The 22,404-nt window shown below is 39.9% G+C and overlaps 1 protein-coding gene across 1 annotated transcript; it reads left to right on the top strand.

Moving 5' to 3' along the window:
* The first annotated feature begins 18,750 nt into the window (after positions 1 to 18,750).
* LOC137187691 (uncharacterized protein C2orf72) lies at positions 18,751 to 22,000 on the top strand. The gene is made up of 3 exons (XM_067596775.1): positions 18,751 to 19,644; positions 20,351 to 20,464; positions 21,113 to 22,000. Exons 1-3 carry the CDS (start codon positions 18,867 to 18,869, stop codon positions 21,208 to 21,210), a joined length of 990 nt encoding a protein of 329 aa, XP_067452876.1. The 5' UTR covers positions 18,751 to 18,866; the 3' UTR covers positions 21,211 to 22,000.
* Positions 22,001 to 22,404: the final 404 nt, after the last annotated feature.

Below are 22,404 nucleotides of genomic sequence, written 5' to 3'. Positions count from 1 at the left end.
GCAGTGCCCCTGCACATGCACTCGCACTTAAAAAACACAAACACACAGGTAGTATTTCACACCAGGAGGCTAGCTGGCTCGACACCCCCTCTGTGCCTGTGATTTTGGCCTCAGTGATTTACATTGTGTGTGAAAGAGGGCGGCTGGCTGTGTCTTAATGCAGAGCACCGCGAGGGAGGGAGAAGTGGCCCGTAATGAATTGGTGTTAATGAGCTGTTAACTCTGCTCCAGCCCAAAGCACCATAGTAACCCCTGCTGCTTGGCTTCCAAGACAACACAAATATATACAATCTCACACCCACACACACACACATATGCACAGTGGAATGCAGACATTTGCTGAGAAAGAAATTTTTCAGCGTAAACGCCAGTAGTCAAAGTGTACATTCAGACGTCACGTCACCCACAGACACACAGCCTCTCCCACACACACTCACTCATACACATGTTCATTGTCACGGGTGCGCATGTACGTGCACACATACTTGCATGAGCACCCACGCACATGCACACACTCTCCATCCCAGCACATATTCAGTCAATCGGCCTCTAACTCCCAGGCTAAACAGGCCCCCGGCTCAGAGGCAGTAAATCTTCCTCATGCTGACATGTACTTGTGGATGGCGTACACCCAGCCGAGCTATTGAGCAGATCAGACTCAAATAACATTTGCAAATAATTCTCAGTGTTTGTTTTTCCCTAATGGAGAGCCGGGCGGACAGGATTTACTACATTTCAAATAAGTTCAAGTGTCAGACACCGACAGAAAAGTATTTTAATTTCCTATACCTAAACTATTTATTTTTGGATGTATTGGGATATAAGGGTATCATACATGTACAGTATTTTTCTTTATTATAAAACAATCAGTCCCTCAACTTCTTTGTGTGCTGACCATTTTAACAACAACAACACTCTTTGCATAATGACCAGCACTGAATTCCAACTATTTGTTGGGCAGTCCCACAAAATTGCCCAGTATGAGCCTGATGACGCTTCATCATCAGTACAGTAACTACTAGTGCACCTTTTCAGTGATTTTATACTTTGAGGTCCAGTTTTATTTTGCTGTTAGTTGTAAACTGTCAGCTGCCACTTCTTCTTTGTTTCTCACTAAGAGTGGTTCACCTCATTTTTAAAAGTGTGCTTCTCTGCCTCCAAAAAAAAGTAGTTTTCACTTTTCGCCAGCCTTCAGTTGACTTTTGTGTAAGCTGAAAAAAGGCAGAATGATGTGAATGAATCCTCATCCCTAGTCACTGCTTGTTAGCCTTGACAAGTGTTTATGAAATGTTTGTGAAAATACCTTATGAAGACATGCCGCCCTCTCATAAAACCTGAGGCACTTTGGTGGCACTGTTGGAGATATGTTGCCTTCCACATTTTAACAGCAAAAAAGAAACATGAACAACACAAGTCTGAATGTCTAACAGTGTTTTGTTCAGCCAGTCCTCAATAGTGGTGTATCTGTGTAACTGCCTAAAAAGGAGGGAATCACAGTACATCATTAGTTGTCTATAGGTTTTTGGACAAATGTAATTAGCATCACTTGGAAAATAAATAACTGTTCAGGCAGGATCCCAGCCTGCCTTCTGCCAGGAGGACAAAGGCGCTCTCTCTGTACCCGCACAACACTGACTAGGAGCAAATCATCCTAGTGCTGATGCTGAGCCTGATAAGCCTGCTCTAGCTCTACACTTCCTCACACAGTCTCACACACACACACACATGCATATATACAGTCCTGCCGCCCGCTGCCTGTTTCTGAGAAACCAAATACCGAGGGGGGAAAAAAAAGAGATCTGTGTTTTCAGTGTTTGACTCACCTGAGGGTGTGTGTGTGTTTGTGGTTTAATGTGTGTGTGAGAGCATTCTGCTGTTCTGAATGTGCATGTCTATGAACAAATGTGTGCCCCCACTTTAAGCTTGTTGGAGGTAAGAGGCCAATTAATGGAGGATGCTGTTAAGTGATTTTAGAGGCTTCGCTGGAGATTTAAGGGAAGGAAGAAAGATGGCCGCCCGCAAGGTGCTTTAATAGTCCCTGACAGCGCTAGTGCTTTATAGCTAGCAGCTGGTCCAGGTGTTAGCCTCTGCCTGAGCACACATGCACATACACACTGCCTGCCTCATTAAGGTCGGCCCTAACAGGAGAGCTCTTGCGGTTTAGAGCTGAGTCTGACGCAGAGTGTATTTGCAGCCTGTGTGAACGCACATTAAACTGCTAGCTTGCCTGGAAGGGGAAGAAAACATGAGTGGAGGGAGAGATTGGGTTGGTTGTCATGCTCAGGCATTCAAATTGCCATTTGTTGTGGCATATAAAATACCCCCAGAAACAACTGCCACGTTTATAGTTTCTCTTCCCAACGCCAGACAGAGTTTTACAGTCCGATGTTTACAGTCATCACGACCACCAAATTTGTGTTGTTGTGTACGTGACCTTTTACTGAGTTGTCTTTTTTTCTCCTTTCTCAACAAGCCTGGGGTGTATTACATTAGCATGAGCACTGACCATGTTTTTACTATGTGGTGTTTAACACATGCTGCGAGTACGTGGACGTCCACACCCTAAATTCCCCAGATAATTAAATTGGGAGGGGGCTGTTGCTGTGTCATGAAAAAAATTGATTTATTCTTTTTCTTTTTGTAATCTCTTAATTCTCTAAACTAGACAACAAAAAATTCCAATGAGTCACTTGGATGAAAAGCAGTTGGTGCAGTTCATTGAAACACTGATTAGATGTGTATTAGGGGCACCTCATCAGCAGGCTGTTCCCAACAGGACCATATCATCGTAGGGAGGCTTTGGAGTGTTGGCCAAGTGTGTGTGTCTGTGTGAGTGTGCTGGGGGAACCTCCACATGCAATAATTGTAATTTGGCAATAAGTAGCTTAACCAACGAGGGGAAGTAAAGGGAGCAGGGTGCTGGAAATAAGCAGCACCATGGGGGAAGAAATACAAGAGATTATCAGTTTGGAGGGCACTCCTCCTCACCCCCCGCTAGGGCACTCTCTTACCCTCACCGAGGCCAACATTCACCTCAGGTCAGCCATATCTAATGTTACTGGACCTCTCCTGGTACAGGGTTATGAAACAAAGGTGTACCTCCCATTCATGTCCTTTGCTCTCTCCACAGGTCTGCTAATGAACATTACAGACTGGTTCACTGAGAAGCTAAAGATGCTCGCCGCTGGTATTCATTCCCCCACCCCCCCGCGGTTTCCCATGAGGACAACGATCCTCAAAGAAAGTGTTTTCTTTTACAAGCCTTTCACTTTTTGGAGTGTATCACCCATGTAACAGGAAATGGGATGTCCCACCTTAACTGTTACTAGGCCATTTTGTGTGTGTGTGTGTGTGTGTGTGTGCGCGCACACGTATTTATTAGTGTTGAGGCTACACTCAAGCACACATTACCTTTTTTTCTTTGCTTCTTAAGTGTCACTGATCTGATGTTTTTTTTCAGTGTGAACAGAGAAAACTGAATGAAGCAACATTTCTTCAATCTTGACTATAAGTATAAGATTAGAATAGATACCTTCATTCGTTCACCTCAGAGTCATGTCACAATTTTGCGTCCCCTACAGCTTGACTGTTATTCTCAAACCACATGCTCCTCCGTATGAAGGTGACAGTAAGTAGGAGGATAAGGAGAGAGCAGTGCTTTAACCATTTTCTGTTGTCTGGTTATATGCTGATTATTTTATCACCAATTTACCCAATAATGATAATATTAAAAGAGCTGCTGTATAGCCCACGTTGGATTCCATTCACATTCACGCAGTTCCCATTATGTGCAATATAGGGCACATGTTTTAATTCACACTAACTGACACAAAAAATTCCCATTTCCCTATAAATGAAGCATAATGTGAAAAAAAGATGTTTAGAGATATTTGATTGATCTGTACGATCAAATATTGAGCATCATATAATTGAACTGAACATTTGTAGGGATCATGGGCATTGTTTTGTCTGAAGCAGAGCTTGCAAAAGGTCATTAAGAGCTGAGTTTACAATAAGAAGAGGCCTGCTGATCCTAGCTCAATTTTAAGTCATCTTGCAACAAATTCCTCTGCCTGCCCAGGATCATCTTAGTCCCAGTATTGATATACCATTCTTGATTTATTGCCCAGTGTGATGCAATGCTTTTTTTTTCAAAAATATAGGCTGTTTAAAGTCGTCCAGTATGTCTCACAGTAAAGATGCTGAGTGTACAAACTAAACTTTGTCTGCTCAGACTCATACCGAAGTTGTGCTTTGATCTCAACATGAATGTGTCTATTTGTGTCCCTTTAAAAACTTCTGACAGGAAGTCCAACCAGGGTTATACATTTGTTGAGGCAGTGAATTTTCGGGATGTGGTTTTTCTGGAGGATTTAGATCTCAGATGATAGTTAGCCAGACTGTCTTTGTTTGTCATTAGACCTTTTCTTTGATGGTTTTTGAATGCTACGTGTTTCTGCATTCAGACGTGAAACTGGATACTTATCCGAGCCAAGTTGAAAGCATTTAATGATATCACAATATTATGATAATCTGACCAAAAACATATGCCACTGAGGAAACAGCAGAAGTATGAGACTGGTAGATCGGCAGGCAGTGCCACTTTAACTTTAATAGTCCAGAGATATTACAGCCTATGTGCTACTGTACATTTTGGCAAGACAAAAGACAGTCTGCAGATACTTCACCACAGGCATGTCTCCCTATATGTAACTGCATGTGTGGGCGTGTGTCTGGATGCAGTATATAGAGGGGAAGCATGGTTTGGCGAAGCCCTTGCAGACATGCAGGAACATGACACATAGTTCCTCCTGCGTATCCTCACAAACCACAATGAAGCTGCATTAATGATAAGCACCTGGATTCCCACAGGCTCCCAGTTAGGTCCAATTGGTGGTAACTGATAAATTGGGATGAGTGGGAGTTAGACTGCAAGGCCCAGTGAATGAACCCTTTTCACATCTAGATGCAAAAGAGAGCCTAAAGAGAGAGATGAAGAGATCCTTTATACTGGCAGTGTGTTCACATGAGAGGAGACCACACGCTTGAGAGAGAATGAGATAGAAAAAGAGAGAGAGGGACAGTGTCTTTCCCAGACAGCCCATGAGAATCCAATACACTCCCACGCGTCTGGGATTGTGTGTGGCCACCACACACACACATGCTACACGCCACATGTGTCCGTGTTCATCCCCTCCTCGTAACATCAACCCTTCGCTCTCTCAATCCGGGCCACACTCCCCGCCGACTTTGATGCGTTTTTTTCTCGATGTGTACGACAATAATCTTTTTCACCCCTCCAAAAGAGCGGGCCATGGGAAGAAAGGCCCTGCTCTCGAGGCTTTGCTTCATCTTTTGCCCTGGCTCTCCAGCGAGACAAAATCGCTTCGCCGGCACCACAGTGCGGTTCAACTGCAGCTGAAAAGAGACGGGGACCAAATCCCTCTCATACACAACAAAACAACACTGTAGCCTTTTCAGTGTGACTGCCCACAAGGAAAGGGCCTTTTCTGTCTGTGGCGGACACAGTGTCTATCTATCTATCCACTCCCCACAGATGTTGACACTGTTTGTTGCGGGTTAAGATGCCCTCTAAAGACCATTGTTCCCCTTGTATCTTCTCTGTTATTGAGTTTTTCCTCTCTTTCCAGGCAAGGGCCGGAGGTAGAGAGGGACGAAAGCGGTGAAAGACCTCCGGATGGCAGTCAGCGCTCCAGGGGGCCTCTCTGCCCAGAGAGACCCCACCAAAGGGCTTCATTGTGGGTAGCAGCAGGCAGCCACTGAGGGCTGTATGCTGGAAGTATTGTGTTGCTGGATAGACCCGAGTCCCTCTCCAGAACAGGGTCAAAGGTTAGCCCCCCTGTGGACTGCTCCATACCTGCCCTGCCCTGTCTCCCCCTTCCACTCTCGCAGGCCCAGGGACACACAGTCACATACAATGGAAACCAATCAACACGCTACTAAGGAGACTCTTAAGATTGAGAGGTAGCAGAGCGGAGAGACTAATTCAGTGCACTCTCCACTTTTCGATGAATAGGTAATTCAATTAATGGGCCCATGAGAGGGAATAACGAGCAAGGCAGGTCAGAGGCTCCTCTCTGCAGTTTACAAGGCCACGTCTCAGCACTTCAGCAGGATAAAAATCTTATCGCAGACTCAAAACAAAAACCTTTGATGACATCTCAGCTATCGTCATTGTTGATGTGGGTGTGAGTCATAAGGTGGCGTGTGTACGTGTGTGTGTGTGTGTGTGTACAGCTGACTGTGTGGCTCTGCATGTGTGGATATGTAAGTAAGTCCGCTTTTGGACGCAACGGGATGGTGAAAGAGCATGTCAAACATTTGGATCTATGCTGAGCCAGATCCCGCCCCTATCGCCTTATCTTGACACCCCTGTGCATGCAGGGAATGCTTGCTCTCATGCCTCCATGCACCGTCAGCTCTTCAAACACGAACACGCAGCTCTGCTTATTAGACAGCCCCTCTGCGTGCGGACTAACTGTGGAATACAAAATTGGACTCCCTGAAAAATGTAATTAATCTTGCGTTGTCGTATTCTTAATGCATGTCGGCCTTTTTTTTTTTGGATGTCATTGATTTCTTTAACTGATTGTAAAGCACTGTGTATCACTGTTTTGGAAAGGTTAATGGGATTAGAATAATGAAAATAAGGGGAAATACATACAATATTATTGTGATTGTTGTCAGTGTTTGGTGATTAAATTTCAACTGTGGATTTATCACGTAATGGTTTTCTCGAGATACAGTCTTTTGCAACAGCATTTCATTTTCTGTGTATTTGTATGAGATGTTTTGTTCATATATTAATTTATTGTATTTATTGATCCATAATTGTGATAATGTTATTCATGAAAATTGAACAGAACTCCCTCTTACTTTTTTAGGGGACCTTTCCAACAGGTTATATCACTGCCATATAATATCATAATTAGAAGTAGTAGTCTACTATCGATTATAACTTTAAAACAGTTCACATTTTTAAGTTGGTTTTATCAGCTGTTAACACACTTGAGTGATTCAGCTGGACAAATGGAGGCTGAAGAATACAGAAAGTGCTCTTTTCTGAGTCTATTTATTTATAGAGCACACTTAAAAACAACAAACGTTGACCAAAGTGCTTTACAGAGAGACTAACTTAAGGGATTATTTAATGTGTAGTGTTTATGACAGAGGATTGGTGCCGGTAGTCATCACTGATTGGTGCTGTCACTGGTGATATATGAGTGTGCAGCGGCATCTCTGACCTCAGATTAACAGTACATTAACCCTCTTTCTAGGCGAGGCCAGCATGCCTCTTAAACCCTGACCCCCTGTCCCCTCACACCACCACAGGGGGTCCGCAGTCGCCGCTCTCCCCTCCAAACTCTGCAAGATGCCACATTGTGTTCACCCTGGACCATTGTGTGCAGCGCTAAATAATGTGCATTCTACATCCCCCGGTTCTCATGCTGACATCCAGTGGATGTCCAGGGCTGGAGGGCTCCTGTTGAGACTTGTAGTGTCCAGTTTGAGCGCCGCCCCTGGAGGGGAGCTTGACCAGGAGCTGCAGGTAGCTTTCATAGCTGCCTGGCAAGCCGGCTCCTTCCCCCAGTGTCCTGCTGCTAGAAATTTGTTGTCCCCCTCTGAGTGTCTTTTTGGGAGTGTCAACCGTGGGGCCCCTGATGAGAGATTTGTTGATATGATAACTCGATTAGGCTCCAGGATGGATGACATTTTGGCAGAGAGCCAGTCAGCAGCACCCAGGGAGGCACTGACTCGTCTCCTTAACCTCTCCTTGGGAGGCAGCAATTAGTGGTAGTAATTGGTGAATTAGCAGTGTTGCTACATGTATTCTCTGCTTCATTCTCACCTCCTTTTGGATGTGGGTAGAGTAAAAGCCAGGCAACTGAGCACCTGTTAAATCACCATCTTTTACAGTCAATAGGTCTGCCTCAGTACATTCACCTTTTTGCGTTCCATCCATGGCATCATTTTTCCACTGTGCACCTCTGAAAACACAAAGTGACTTTCCAGACATTTTGTTGCTGATGGGAAGGCTGCCTTTTCTTATTTCTAACTGACGCTGTTCATTATGCGGCTCCATGTTTGCAGTTCAGAAACGATAATTCAATTAATGCAGCCAAGGCCTGCGTTTCAAAATCTGGCCTTTTTGTCTGAGAGATTTGCATTATAAAACTCTTCCACACAGCTGAAGGTCCTCACAGCTAAAGGAACGTTTTATGCTTTTAAAATGTTAAGATGGCAAAATTAAATATACACTCTCAAACAAGGTTGTTACCTTGACAACGGCATGTCCCCATTGTTTTCTCATGTAAATGTTTCATAACTGCACAATGTCAGTTCATCACAAAATACAAAGGCAGAGTCTGTTCAAATTTTAAAAAAATAAATCAAGTTCAAAAATTTAAATCTTTAGATGACTATATGTTTTGTTGCCTGACATCACAGGGAATGATAAAGGAGATGATTTCTACATTAAAGGTCTGATGGAAACATACAAAATATTGTCATGAGTGAAAGTCTCACAGCCAAAGAAATGTCACATTTTGCTGTTTAAAAACTGCTGAAATTGTGACATAAAAGTCACTTTGGACCTGGTTTTTGTGCAACGCTCCCACTGTCCAATCAGAAATGGACAGAGATCATTTATTATTCATGTGATTTATTTTAGTCAGCATAAACTCTTGATGATTAGTCTGGCAAAACTACAAGAGATATGAAACAATGAAGGCGGAAAAATAATTTCTCATTATGACATGGAGTTTTGGCAAATGTTGCTTTTTAAATAATTTCATAGATATTTGATATCACTGATGTTAGTAAGAAGAATTTGCTAAGGAGGATGATACAGATGAATAAATACCTCTAAACGCCAGAGTTCAGACATAAGTCTAATTAATCATTACTGAAAACTAAGAAATCTCATACTGTATGTACAGTTATCTACATACATTTGGGGTTAGTTTTTTTCCTTCTCTACAAATTCCTTTAGAGTTTTTAGTATTTCGCAGTTAAAGTGATGCAGACTACAAGATAGTCCAGAAGAGCAGCCAAAGAAAAATCTTACAGGCCCTTTTCTAGCAGTTTAATTACCTCATCTCATCTTCCACTCGGGTCTGTGAAGCTTGTTGACTCTGCTGACCTTTGACCCGGCATGCACTGTGAGTTTAGTCTGACGTATTCAAGGTGTTACCATCTGTGTCCCCCCCACCACCCTCTACCCCCACCCCTCATCTCTCTCTGGACAAGTCTGCTGTGTTTAAACCCACTGAGCTGGAAAAGTTGCTTACAGTGGACTGTTTGTTTGTCTTTGTAAGTGTCTCAGCCCTGGAGAAAGGACGGCTAGAGGAGTCGCAGGGCTCCTGGAGGACACTTGTCTTTTCTCTCTCTCGCTCCAGAGGGCTGAGGTTCTCTGCACCTACGAGTTAACTTGTAACTCAATGACCTCTGACTCTATGCGTATCTAAACAGAACAATAGCTGTTTCCAAACTTTACTTGTATGTTTGTGTGTGTTTGTGCGTGTGTGTGTGTGTGCTTCTATGTGACAGTTGGAAACTCTAATTGAATTTAGGGCTGAAACCATTTTTATAATATCAACATAACCCATATCAATGTACATTAAGACTCAAAAACATAACACACAACACAACACAACACAAAACTGTCCAGAAAAGTCCAGCCCCACCCTATACTGTGTACCCTTGTCTTATCCTCGTCTATTCCAGAGAACAATGTCCTTTTATTACTGTATTGTATGTTTCAACAGCAAGCTGATCCAGGAAAGGCCTCCACAAGTTTATGAACTCCTGGACATTTCCTTTGAGTACAGAGTTAGTTTTTTTCAAATGGAAACACATTAAAAACTTCTCTATACCACACTGTGACAGTAGGAGGAGCGTCCTTAATTCATTTCAACAGAACACATTTTCTTTCCAAAAGTAGCGGTTTATCAAGTAGTTTATGTTTCACAGAAGGAAGTGATGCACTTTTAGAAGGTAGACTCAACAAAAAGAGACCTGGTTCTTTCTTAATTGTAATTTTAAAAATATTACTAACTTCTTTGGCTATCCAATCCCAAAACCATGAAAATAATTCCCTTGTTCTTTCTGACATTTAACACATAGAGGTGATAGTTTACAATCCATTTTATTTAGATTAACTGGGGTTATGTGTAATCTATGAAAAATTTTATATTGAATTTTCCTTAATTTATAGCTGGTACCAGGTCCTTAAATATAAGGATTTCCTGGCTTTATTTGTCATATATGACAGTATATGAAATATCTTTGGAAACAAGCAACCTGAAGATGTCACTTTGGGCTTTAGGAAACTGTTATGTTCACTATTCACATTTTGTAGACCCACTGCATTAACTGAAAAAAATATCTGCAGATTAATTGGAAATTAAAATAATTGTTAGTTGCAGCCCTAATTTATGCAAAAACATTTTTTTTCATTACAAAAAATAAATATATGTAATGAATACTACAAATCTAAAAGCACATATTTACATGCTTTATATTATGGAACACATAAATGAAAACCTAGGCCAGATCAGTTGTATATATCAGTTTACCATGTATTTAATGCAATAATCTTTAGATATGAAACAGTTTATAACCGTTTAGGGTGCATTTATAGGAGCATGGGATCTCTTTTAGCTGGTACACCCAGTGATAAAATAAAACACAGAAGGGAGATGATGAAAAATACTGTGACAAAATTAAATGCTTAAGCACATAAAAGCGAGTATGAAAATGGTATAGAAGGGAGAATGCAAATGAGAAGAAAACAGCTGGTCTTATAAAAACATTAAGACAAATTAAACAAATGAATAATGATGCCAATTTTGCACAGAACTCTTAAAATTAAGAACCAAGAAAAATAACCCTCTCCTCAGCTTGGCAGCATTTTTGAGGTAATCTAATGGTTTTGAAAGCATTTCAATAACCCAGGGGTCGTAGAATTTTCTGAACCCACAGAATAAACTACCAACATTTTATGGCAAGAACTTCTAACCAAGAAGTTACACGAGGTTGCAGCATTACATTTTTTTTTTTTTTTTGCAATGATTAGTTCCAGTCTGTCTGTGCAATAATGCCTAGCTTGTTTAAACACCCCAAAATGTATTTTAATGTGACTGAAGTGGACTAAACAGGTGTAATCAGTGAGGTATCAGAGCTTTTACATGGATTCATTAGGTCAGGTCTATTTCAGGAAGCATGAGAAGGGAAGATGTGTGTGTCAGCCTCTACTTGATCAATCCTCCCAATTAGCAGGGGTGCTGCAGGGGTGACTAGGGTTGTCTGGGGCTTCCAAGCAGTACAGGGCCTTTCAGAACCACGAGACAAAACTGTACTTAATTAGATGCATGGTGTTAAGTGCATCTGATCTAAGAAGATGTCAAAGATCCAAGAATATAGTAGTAGAGTAGCGGCCCTGCCAGCAAATGTTCAAGTGTAAATCCACCACTCTTATTTATTTTGCAGCCATTTGCATGCCTGAACTTTCCCCAAACAGCCAAGGCATTCACTGTCATCCTGCTGACGTGTGACTGACACTCTACACAGACCGTTAAATTGAGGAACATTGTTTCAAGAGAACTTCAGTGACGTCTGTGTGGTTTGAATCTTTTCTGACGATCACTGTACAAATCAACAGCTACACCAGCTAAACCGTGTCCCAAAGTCTTAACAGATGGCGCTGCGGTGTCCACGCTGACTGATGTGTCATCCTGTAGTAATGACACCACAAACAAGATGTGTTGGCCCAGACTCTGAGCGCACATCCAATTTATCCATATTCATCATTCCTGCTCTCGAAGGAATTTGCTTTGTTTCGACATGCTGATAGTGAGTGAATATTCTGTTCCTCTCTGGCATTCATTTAGTCCTACAGAACATTGTGGTGTTGGTGATGAATTTCACAACACACAGTACATGATGCTGCTTGGGTGGCAGTAACAGGAACTTGGCCAGGCTTTGCTCTGTGATTTAGAGGAGACGAGTTATAAATATCACTCTCGATAGGAAGACACTGCCACCTAGTGGGCAAAAGCCTGCACAAGCTTTTACTGCTGTAGAGTGCAATTATTATACAATTCTGCCATCTAAAGGCTATTTTTGAACTGCTCATGATGAAACAGGAGGAGCAGCTACTGTTTGACTGGAGAATATTTGATTCAAAGATCTGCAAAGGTTGATCTTTCTTGTCACTACATCAGTGTTCATACACTGGTCTTTTACACTGAAAATCATCACTGTAAAAGAGTTTGTTTGTTTGGTATTAAAGTGATTGCATAATTGATTAAAAAATGTTCTCTATTTACTAACTTTAGAGAAGTAATGGAACCAAATTGCAGACATTTCAAATGAATCTGAATTTTTAACTGCGTAACCACACAACAACAAAAATTCACTTTTACAGTCATTTTGGGAAAGGTTATGTTTTCTGTGACAGATTTTATTAAGGAAAAAATATACTATAGCAAACACACGAAACACTACAGTATGGTTTATGCACTTCAGCAATGTAGAGGGATGAAAATATAAAATAATGAAAAACTGACGAGTTCATTTTTAGTAAAGTAGAGAACCATAACATTATATTAAGGGATGTGTGCATACGTCAAGGGATGGTTAAGAGGTGTTTGTCTCAGAAAGTATCTCTTCTTTTACTATTAAATCCTCAGCTGTCTGTTTTCAAATCTGAGCACAACTTTAAACCATTCAAAACTCAGCATTTTATTTTATTTAGTCAATAGGTATTTTATAGAGTGGGTAGTATGTGGTATTTTATATTTTAATTTGTCTATTTTGTCCACTCTCCTTGTATATTTTATCTGGTGTCTTTGTTTTAATTTATTTTGATTGTATTTGATTTTATTTTCTTTGATTGTGAAGCACTTTGTGACTGGTGTCTGTGAAGAGTGCTATATAAATAAACTTTGCTTGCTTGCTTGCTAGAGTGCTTCACAAATGTACAATAGCAATGCACTTGTGTTACTGCAGCACTATAATGTTAGTTAAAACTTTAAAAGTCAGTGATAAGATGAAGCTGTAGCCTGGTTAGGTACCTTATTATTCTTTCAATGATGAAATGTCTAAAATCAGTAACTGTAAAATTGCACCTGTTAGACCTCCTCTATACCACAACCATTAGGTGCACTTTGTTTTCCTGAAGAGGATTTTACTAGGATGCATGTTTTATTCTGCAGTAAAAGTGCTGGATTTCTTTTGTGATACTGGAATACTGTTAACATAGAACAATAAACATTTTCTGAATTTTGAGCTTTTAATCCTAAAGTTAAAGATTAACTTTGATGTTTTTGACAACCATTCAGTCATTGTCAAACACTTATCATAAAGTTTACAGGCATAAGAAAACTTTCCCCCCAAATCTGTATCTGCTTTTACTGCAGTGCCCTCTTGTGGAAGAGCTCTATAACTACATGCTTGTCTAACCATTAAGCAAATCCCCCATTCATACATTCCCATAAACATACACTATGTAAAGTAAGGTGAGGAGTGTAGTACAGATTATCTATGGATATAATCTCTTTTACTACAGCTGCTAGACAGCTGTGTCACTTGAACCTTAATAGATGTAATTTCTTGAGACATGCTTGAATTACTGATGCTGCCGTATTTCTTGGGGGGACATTTTCAATAATTTGCCCCTTGGCTGCTGGCAACGACTGTATTCTCCAAAATTTTGAAAGCAAGGAAGGACAAGACCCTGGTAGACCCTAACTTAGTCTTCATATTATAGAGTACATAGAGTTTTGCCCTGTTGATTTTCATGCTATGTTGTCATGTGAATAGGGATCTATATAACTTTGAAGAGTTACAGTCAAATAAAATTAAACATTTTCTTCTGTTTTTTCCCCCACCCCACTGCACCCCTACCTCACTGTCATGCACACATACAAATACGTAAAGTTGATGGTATTATTATCATATTCTAAAAATGTGTATAATCTTAATATCATATTGTTTAATTGTAAAGCAAGTGCAGACTTTGGTCGTAGCACAGAGATGCATTCTTCAGCCATCCAAGTGAGCTGTAGCATCAATAACTGCAGCCTGACTCCCACCACAAGCTAATTGATTGATTAGTTGATTTCATTCTTAAAAGGTCTGATTTAATGCTTTTTCATGTCTGAACTCTGCGTGATGAAACTAATGAATTTGAAAGGTTGTGAAGATTTTCAACAACTGCTGCAAAAAGTCATTATTCTTACTAAAGTGGGGAACTTTGCTTTCTGATTCACAGTCCATGTGCAGGATATTATTTCATCATTAGTATAATAAATCCTTTTGCTGGCATTAGTTAGTTGTACATATTGTATTATTCTTTCAAATGTTTGATGGATGTAAAACGTTCCATGTGACTGAAGTTAAACTGAATGTTTTCCTCTCTGATTATAGAACTATGTTTTTAATTTTTCATTCATTTTGACTTGTATTTACTGTGTCTTGTCTTGTCTTAATCAATGTTTCTTTTTTAAAATATTGACGACAAACAGTGCTAGTCTCATGAGCAGTTTGATTTCCAATATTCCTGTATTACAAATAAATTCTATTGCATGTTAATATTTTCCCCTACAGTATCCCACTATCCCCCCATGTCCGAGCCTTTGTGACACTTTCTTCTTTGGAGACAAAACCTGGCTGAAATGTAATACCATTACCCCAGTTCTGGTCTGTTATGCATTGTATTAAAGTAGGACACACAGTAGTAATGTTACTTCCCAGTGAGTTTTAAGTCAGCTTCTCCAGTGCTGGCTTTGCTTTTCAGCTCACTATGATGGAGAGGAAAGCTTGTTTTGGAGTTCAGCGGTGTAGAACCTGCACCAGTGTTGGGTTTGGTCGCTTGCTTTTCTTACTGCTTCTTGGGACTGAATTTGTTGGTAAGCGGTTTATACTTTTAAGAAAGAATTATCTGGAAAAAAAAAAAGAAAAGAAAAAACAGTTAAAGTACTATGTTGTATAATGCTGTTTGTCACACTTTTGTGATATTATAACATTATAACCATTATGACCATTGAATGTTAAAGACAGAATCCACCTAAAAATGTGACACTGTAATGTACCTTAAATTTTTTTGGTCAAATGGGAAAAAAATGTGTTTTGAGAAATGGAGGAGCATACTGGCAATTATTAACAAACCCAGTTACCATCAACCAGTTAGATTAATCTAAACCCAGCCTTAATTGAGAAGGAACAAGTTAACATCCTCCTCTGAAAGTTATTCTGGGAAATGGAAACTACACAGTGAGGAAAAGTGGGAAGACTACACATTAATCTGCGACACTATGGAACTAAACACCTAGAATGAAGTTAACATCATGTCATATTGTTGGACTCATTTTGTTCTTTAATAAATCTGGTTACTGTCAGCTAAATATAAAGTCAACATCAAGTACCTCCACTACTATTCCTCTTATCGGTGTGTTCCTTCTGAAGTTCAAAATTTCAAATCACTCATGTTTCAACAATGTGATCTCCAGTTTTCCACAAACAATGAGACTTCATACAGTACAATAACAGGATTAGACGTACCGGTTCGCGGTGTTTTTCTGCTGGGTTAAAGTTCACCAAACACAATGTCTCAGGTTCTCAGGGGGTTTCTGGGCCATGGAGAGAAACTGCCTCCAGGCCATCGGAAGAGCAGCCACTCCTGCAGCATTCCTTCACTACAGGTTATCAATGTTTCTGTGTACTTGCCTGAGGAGGAAATTAGGCCAGTTCATATTAGTTCATTCAAACAGCACATTCTACATTTTACTTTTTAATGATGTCAAAATCAAAATATCACAATTAAATGTGTTATTTGCTTTGTGACCTGTCCACAGCGTTGCCACTGCAGATTCCATATGAAACCAACATGACAGAAATGAACGTCCGCAGAAAAAGAAGCTCAGCCTCCGCTGCCACTAAAGAATCTGTTTTTCCATCAAATATTTTGACCACCTCTCATCTCTCTGCTCTCAGAGATCTGGTGTCAGAGAAGAAAATCTCAGGTTTGCACAATTTCAACCACAGTACCTCACTCAACTCATTACAGCATGATGAAATCAAAAACATTATCTGTGAAGGGAAGATAAGTTGACCTGGACCAAGTACTATCTGCAAATATGTTTTGTTGTTTGTTTCACTCAGGTTTCAACTGGATACAGTGCATCACTATTAATTTAGAATTTAAAAAGGTATTTCTAGGCTAGTATTTCTCCACATCCATTAATTAATTTATAACATCAAGTCAAATTTGAGTTATCTAAGCTCTTTTTTGGATTAAATAACTCAACAACTAAACTCGATAAGTGCAGTTGTCTGTGAAAGTTGCTTAAGAAAACTAAAATTACATTTGGTGAGTAAGATGGTGTAATGTATTATGAAACATTTTTTACTGGACTCAGTTCACAACCTACCAGACACTATCTGAAGTTTCCTGATACAGTAAACTCTCCTGCCTGCTACTATCTATCTGTTGACTGATATGAGCTTTTGAAGTCTCATAGACTCTGGTGCTCATACTGTTTATTTCTCTAGCTGCTACTTTGTTTGATTTCACGCTGACATCCGGTATCATGGAGAGCAACAACACACTAGATCAAAAGTGTTGTTACACTCCCTTCTATAGGTTGAAACACTGCACTAATAGTGAACTGCTGCATCACATTTGGGACAGGGACAGACCCTGCACCCTGGTAAAATCTTCAACCACAAGATGGCAGCAAAATAAAGATTTTTTTAATTATTTTATGTGTTACTTTTTTAATCTGACTGTTTCTCTGTTTCTTGTCTGGATGAAAAAGCCTAAATAGCATTCACTGTAAATTGTCTCAAGTAGAAAAGGAAGAAAGAAGAAATTAAGTGGGAAGCAGAGTACTTGTCAGCTAATGTGAAGTTTACTCGACGTCCCAGGAGTCAGACTGAGACCATCATGGGACACTAAAATCTTCTCTGAAACCTGGAAAGTAAAATACTGTTATAATAATTAATTTTCAAAGGAAGCATTGTGTTACCAAAATTGACTCTGACTTGACTGCATAACGAGTCAAATAAAAATCCTATTTATTCACTGAAAAGTGAAGTTAAAATATTGATTTTTTTTTTACAAACAAATATTTGTAATACATTTGATAATTAACTTCCATCTTATGATCTTCTGAATAGAGACACTTTTCCATCATATCAGAGACAGACAACATCACACAGGTCAAAATGTGATATTTAATATCACAAAGACCAAAAACAGTCCAGTCAAACCCAGCTTGCAATTATTATTTGGCTCAGGTCTGAATAAAAGCTTTCAAGACAATTGCTTGTGTTATTTCATTTGCAACAATGATGACATTTTTAACAACTATTTCAGTTGATGTTACTGATAATAATGGCTTGTTTTTATGTTATGACTGTGGCGCAATTCATATCAGAACTTTCTTTTTTTTTTTGGCAGTTCGCTTAGGTTTCCGTGTCTCTCTCACTGGTCCAAGTGAGCTCCTTGACCATCAGCTGCTCCTCTCCCTGAACAAAGAGGTCAGTAGATTAACTCCAACACACCTGCACAACTTTGTAGGCATTGAAACATATTGTGCATTTAAAATGGTTGAAACTGTAAAAAGGAAATAGATATTAACTACTACAGATATATCTTTAGAAAGAGCCGCTGCAGCTTTCACTTGTGGCACTTGCTCATCTAAGTCAAAAAGTGTTGTCCGTAGTGAGGATAGATATGATCAACTATAATTAAAGTCATTATTGGTAAATATACATATATATATATATTTAAATAATATTGACAAAAACATCATTGTTTATTTTGCTTTTAAGTGATGTTTGATGTTAAATACCCAAAGGTGCAGTTCACCCTTGAGTTGAACTGCAATGACATGATGAAGCAAGTACGTGAAGCCAAACAACAAACACACCACCCAACTTATCAATGTTCAACCAGTCTAAAGGTCAAATGCCAAAACCTCTATACTGGTTTTGGTCAGACAGTTCCAGTTTATGATTTATTCAACAGTAAACAATGTGGCAATCCCACACAGACTCGGCAGGTGAAGTTATTTGATTTGTAAAACAGCTCATAAAGTCAGTGGCATTTCAGACTGACAGCACTCTTTAATTAAGGAACAGGCATGGGTGGATTAACGGATTAGCGTCACAGGAACTCAGCAGCCTGTTGATGTAGTGGAGGGTTCAAGGGTGAAAGGCATTTTTCATCTTACAAAGGAGTCAAGCATTGCTTAAGCTATTTTAATAATTATGTAGAAGAAGTGGGTAAGACAAATGTTGAAGTTGATGCTTATGACTGTCATCTCTTTGTTTCCTTTTGTCTTTGAGAAGGCAGGAATATACAACACTGGAGGGAAGGCAGGACTCTTTTCCATGCGAATATTGGAAATCAAGAAAGTGACCTCTGCACCCTGAGATTTCATCATCCCAGAGCCTCTTTAATTATTTATGAGAATTCATATAAAAATAACCGTACTATGTCCTCTTGAAGCACATGGTATTGCTGTCATATAATTTTGTTTCACTGTGTTTTTTTTTATTGTCAAATGATATTTTTTTGTTTAGCTTTCCATTAAAGATTAACTTCATTATCTCCCTAACATGCCTGTGTTGCTTGCAGTTTAAGCCCCCAACAGTTGGCCCCGCCTATTAAACGAAACAGCCAATAGAAATATGCGCTGAGCCTTAATCCCCACCCTCCCCATTGGTCTTCCTGCTGACCGTGAGTTTTCTGCACTCTGCCGGCTAGGAAGGTGATAGTGAATGGCTTGACGGCTCATTATGCGTAAAGGGATCCGCGCAGCCGTAATTGCGCAACGATGGCAGACTCGGCGTCCCCGGAGGACACGCTGCCCGAGGAGGAAAGGGAGTTTCAGAAGATTATTGCTTTGATCGGAGGTAAAGAGAGGATCTATTTGGTCAGCGACGCCTGTAAAAGTAAAGACGTGGTTGAGGATGAAGCCGCAATACTGCAGGAGTTCATGCGTGACATGTTCCACATCAGCAGCCTTCCGGACAGCAGTGAGCAGCGCCCTACACCCCCCTCAGGCAGTCACGACGATACTGGAAGTGGAAACCACGCTTGCTCCAAAAAAGAGACTGTTAAAAGTAATGAAATACCACTAACAGTTAGGCCCGAGGATTTGGATTTGAGAGTGAGACCGGCTGGAGAGGACACGGTGAAGGAGAAGCGGCCGGTGCGCAATGGCAACGCTCAGAAAACAGCAACGAGGGGGGCAAACATTTACAGCCTCAAGCGAGCGATAGACTCTCCTGTCATCATGTTCATCTTCAGACAGTCATTCATCAGCAAAACTTCCAACGAAGTGTGCTTAAAAGAGATTTTGAAGGACGTAAAGGCACGTACGAAACGTGCCAGAATCGCCCGACCAGCTCTGGTTGGATTAATACGCACCAGACAGGAGAGCGCCGAGACTCATCAGTGTGCGCAACTCCTGGAGCGTCTGATCCGCTCAGTATTCCACAAACATTCACCAGGGACAATATGGGTTGGCTGTTTCATTCCGAAGACAGATGACAAAATGCTCAGCATCAAGAAAAACACCTGCAAAGTTATATATTCATCTCAAACAGCAGGTGTAATAAAAGACATTTTCCATGTTCATAAAGTGGTTTTTCACGTAACCATCCAGAGCAAAACTTATTTACTCCTTGCAATTAGTGTAGCCATTGTAGACGATTGTGAAATTTAGGAAACATGCAGATTTTGTACTCAAGGACATGTCAGCGGGGCAGATGCTGGTCAACATGAAGTCTGAACCCTGCTGTCTTTAACCAAGGCACCATGCAGCTTTGAGAGCGCATAAAATATTACACAGCCAAAATGACAAAGAACATGAGAATGTCACTTTTTAAAAGGATAGGCCTACTGTACAGACATTACAAAAAGCTATGAAGCTACAAGCTATCTAGAAAATGCCTTAGGACATGAAAATTCACATGATGAGGCCACCATAAACATAGAGAACTCAGTAAAAGTATCTAAATGAATATAACATAGTAATTATACAGATACCATTGTAGATAAAATACCTTTGCAGATGGTCCCTGGAAACTCACTAATGAGTACTAACAGCAGAAATATTACACGAACACTATAATGATTTGAATTGGTGCACCTCGTTAATGTAGGTCAATCCATGACATTCACAAGACCACATTTTTGCACACATTTTATTCCCAGGCAAGGCTGCAAAGACCCGGGAACAAAAGGAGTATTCATGAAACAAGAAAACCCTTAGATAAGCTGCCAAATTGTTAAATGCTTGTTATTGCTTTTCAGATAATACCAGGAATAGAGGGGAGCCGCTTTTCTGGCCATTCCAATGTTTGTCCTGGCCTCAGAGAAGAGGGGCTAGAGAGCAGGCCAACAGCTCTCCAACCAGCAGGCAAAGAGGTAGCAGCACCATCCCCAAAGTTCAGTCTGAATGAGATGAATACAGACGTTTTCATTCCCACAAGATCTTTTCTTTTCTGCATCCATTTCATACACCAGCTTTAGCCCTGTTCAGGGTTCACAGGCAGCTGGAGCTTATCCCAGGTTAGACAACATGGTCAAAAGGCAGGCTACACCCTGTACAGGCTGCCAGTCCATCACAAAGCCAACAGGCAGAAAGGGATATTCACACATTCACACTTTAAAGGCTTCTCTTTCTTCTCTTCAGACTTTCAGTGTATACAGGATGTTGAATTTTGGGAAAACAGTGACTTACTTTTTTCAGAACTTTAGAAATTATTTTGATCCATCACCATCTGTCCTTTGACAAGTCGTAATGTATATTTAACAAGTTAAGTTGGGAAATTTAGGAAATTAATTACCGAAGATTTATTGCAAAAATAACCTCTGGAATGGATTCACCAGCTTGACCCTATACACAACTGTGTTATTCGTATAGTATTTATGTGAAATTGGCACTGGCACCGTATTTTAAGGACTACAACATGTTGTACACTACATGCATAGAGAGCAGAGACGTAGCTGAAATTAAATCATTTTATTCATTTTATTAACACAGTAAGTAACAGCGTTTTAATTGTTTTTCAGGTGACAGTGGAAGTGTAGAGGAGGGTATTCCTTTGAAAATCAGTTCCCCTTCTGCTGGACCTCATGTGGACAAAGAGTCAGCTGGAGGAGACAGCTGATGTCATGACCTGTCGCTGCAGGCAAATCACTGTAGACAATACTGTTTTTACTGTGAAGAGATGAAGAGCCCCTCTATGTGAGGTGGGGTTTCTTCATGGTGCTCGATATTCCCACTGCTGAGCCAACGTCATTCTTGACCTGAAGGAATATGTTGTTAAATAATGAAATCTCTTGCCATCTTTCTGATTTATACATTGTACAAAAGTTAGTCACAAAGGGATTTACTTTGTACATGTAGACTGTTTACCAGAGCAATATCACATTGTTTAAAACCACTCTTTTCTTCTTTTGAGAACTTTAGTTAGAGAATTGTAAGTTATTACAGGTCGAGATAAGGCTTGGCTTGAAAGCTTATAGCATAAATACTGCTTTAACATGATGCATTGCCAACTGAACAAAATGGGCCACTGCTCTATGACCCCAGAACTTCAGAAGCTCCAAAAGTCCCAGGTTTATTGTGGGTCAACTCATTTGTGCTAATTTAATTGAGGATTTGTATGGGAACATGCACCACTAACTGACATATAAGGGAACATTTTTTAATTGGTTAACAGGGGCCCAGCAGTTCATTTTTTCTTCCAGACTGCCCAGCAAGTTAATCCAGCCAATTGTGCAATGTGAATCTTTTCTTTTTTCACTGGCATTTATTAAGATTGTGTGCCTTAGATGAGTGCTATTAACAGCAGCATTATCTGCAATAGAACAGGAACAGTCTCTTTTTCACTTTTTATGTATTTATGTAGGCTACTGGATTGTCCATTCAAATAAATATGTGATGACACATTAAAACTTGCGTGTGCAGCTCTGTTAAAAGTGACATAATGCCAGTAATGGAGAAAATATTCAGATCCTTTACTTAAGTAAAAGTGGAAATACTGTGGTCTAAAAATACTCCATTATGAGTAAAAGTCAAAATGTTACTGTTTATATTATTATAGTATATTATGTTCTTTGTTTTTGTTATTAACAAATACATGTAAGAGCATTTTAATGTTGTAGTTTATCAATGTGGAGCTAATCTTAGATACTTTGGGTAGATCAATAGTATTAGTACAGCATCATAATGAGGGTTGCAAGTAATGATTATTTTCATTATCGATTAATCTGTTGATTATTTTCTTTAATAATTTATTAGTTGTTGGTCTGTAAAATTTCAGAAAATGGTGAAAAATGTTGATCACTGTTTCCCAGAG

This window comes from Thunnus thynnus, chromosome 8 (assembly GCF_963924715.1).
Source record: "Thunnus thynnus chromosome 8, fThuThy2.1, whole genome shotgun sequence".
Taxonomy (NCBI): domain Eukaryota; kingdom Metazoa; phylum Chordata; class Actinopteri; order Scombriformes; family Scombridae; genus Thunnus; species Thunnus thynnus.
Note: the sequence above shows the minus strand (reverse complement) of the source record. Positions and strands in the feature narration are given on the sequence as shown.

Coding starts and splice junctions, on each gene's coding strand:
- LOC137187691 (XM_067596775.1), top strand. CDS start 18,867: ATGGCAGACTCGGCGTCCCCGGAGGACACGCTGCCCGAGGAGGAAAGG. Junction 19,645..20,350: donor ATATTCATCTCAAACAGCAG/GTGTAATAAAAG, acceptor ATTGCTTTTCAG/ATAATACCAGGAATAGAGGG. Junction 20,465..21,112: donor TCCAACCAGCAGGCAAAGAG/GTAGCAGCACCA, acceptor ATTGTTTTTCAG/GTGACAGTGGAAGTGTAGAG.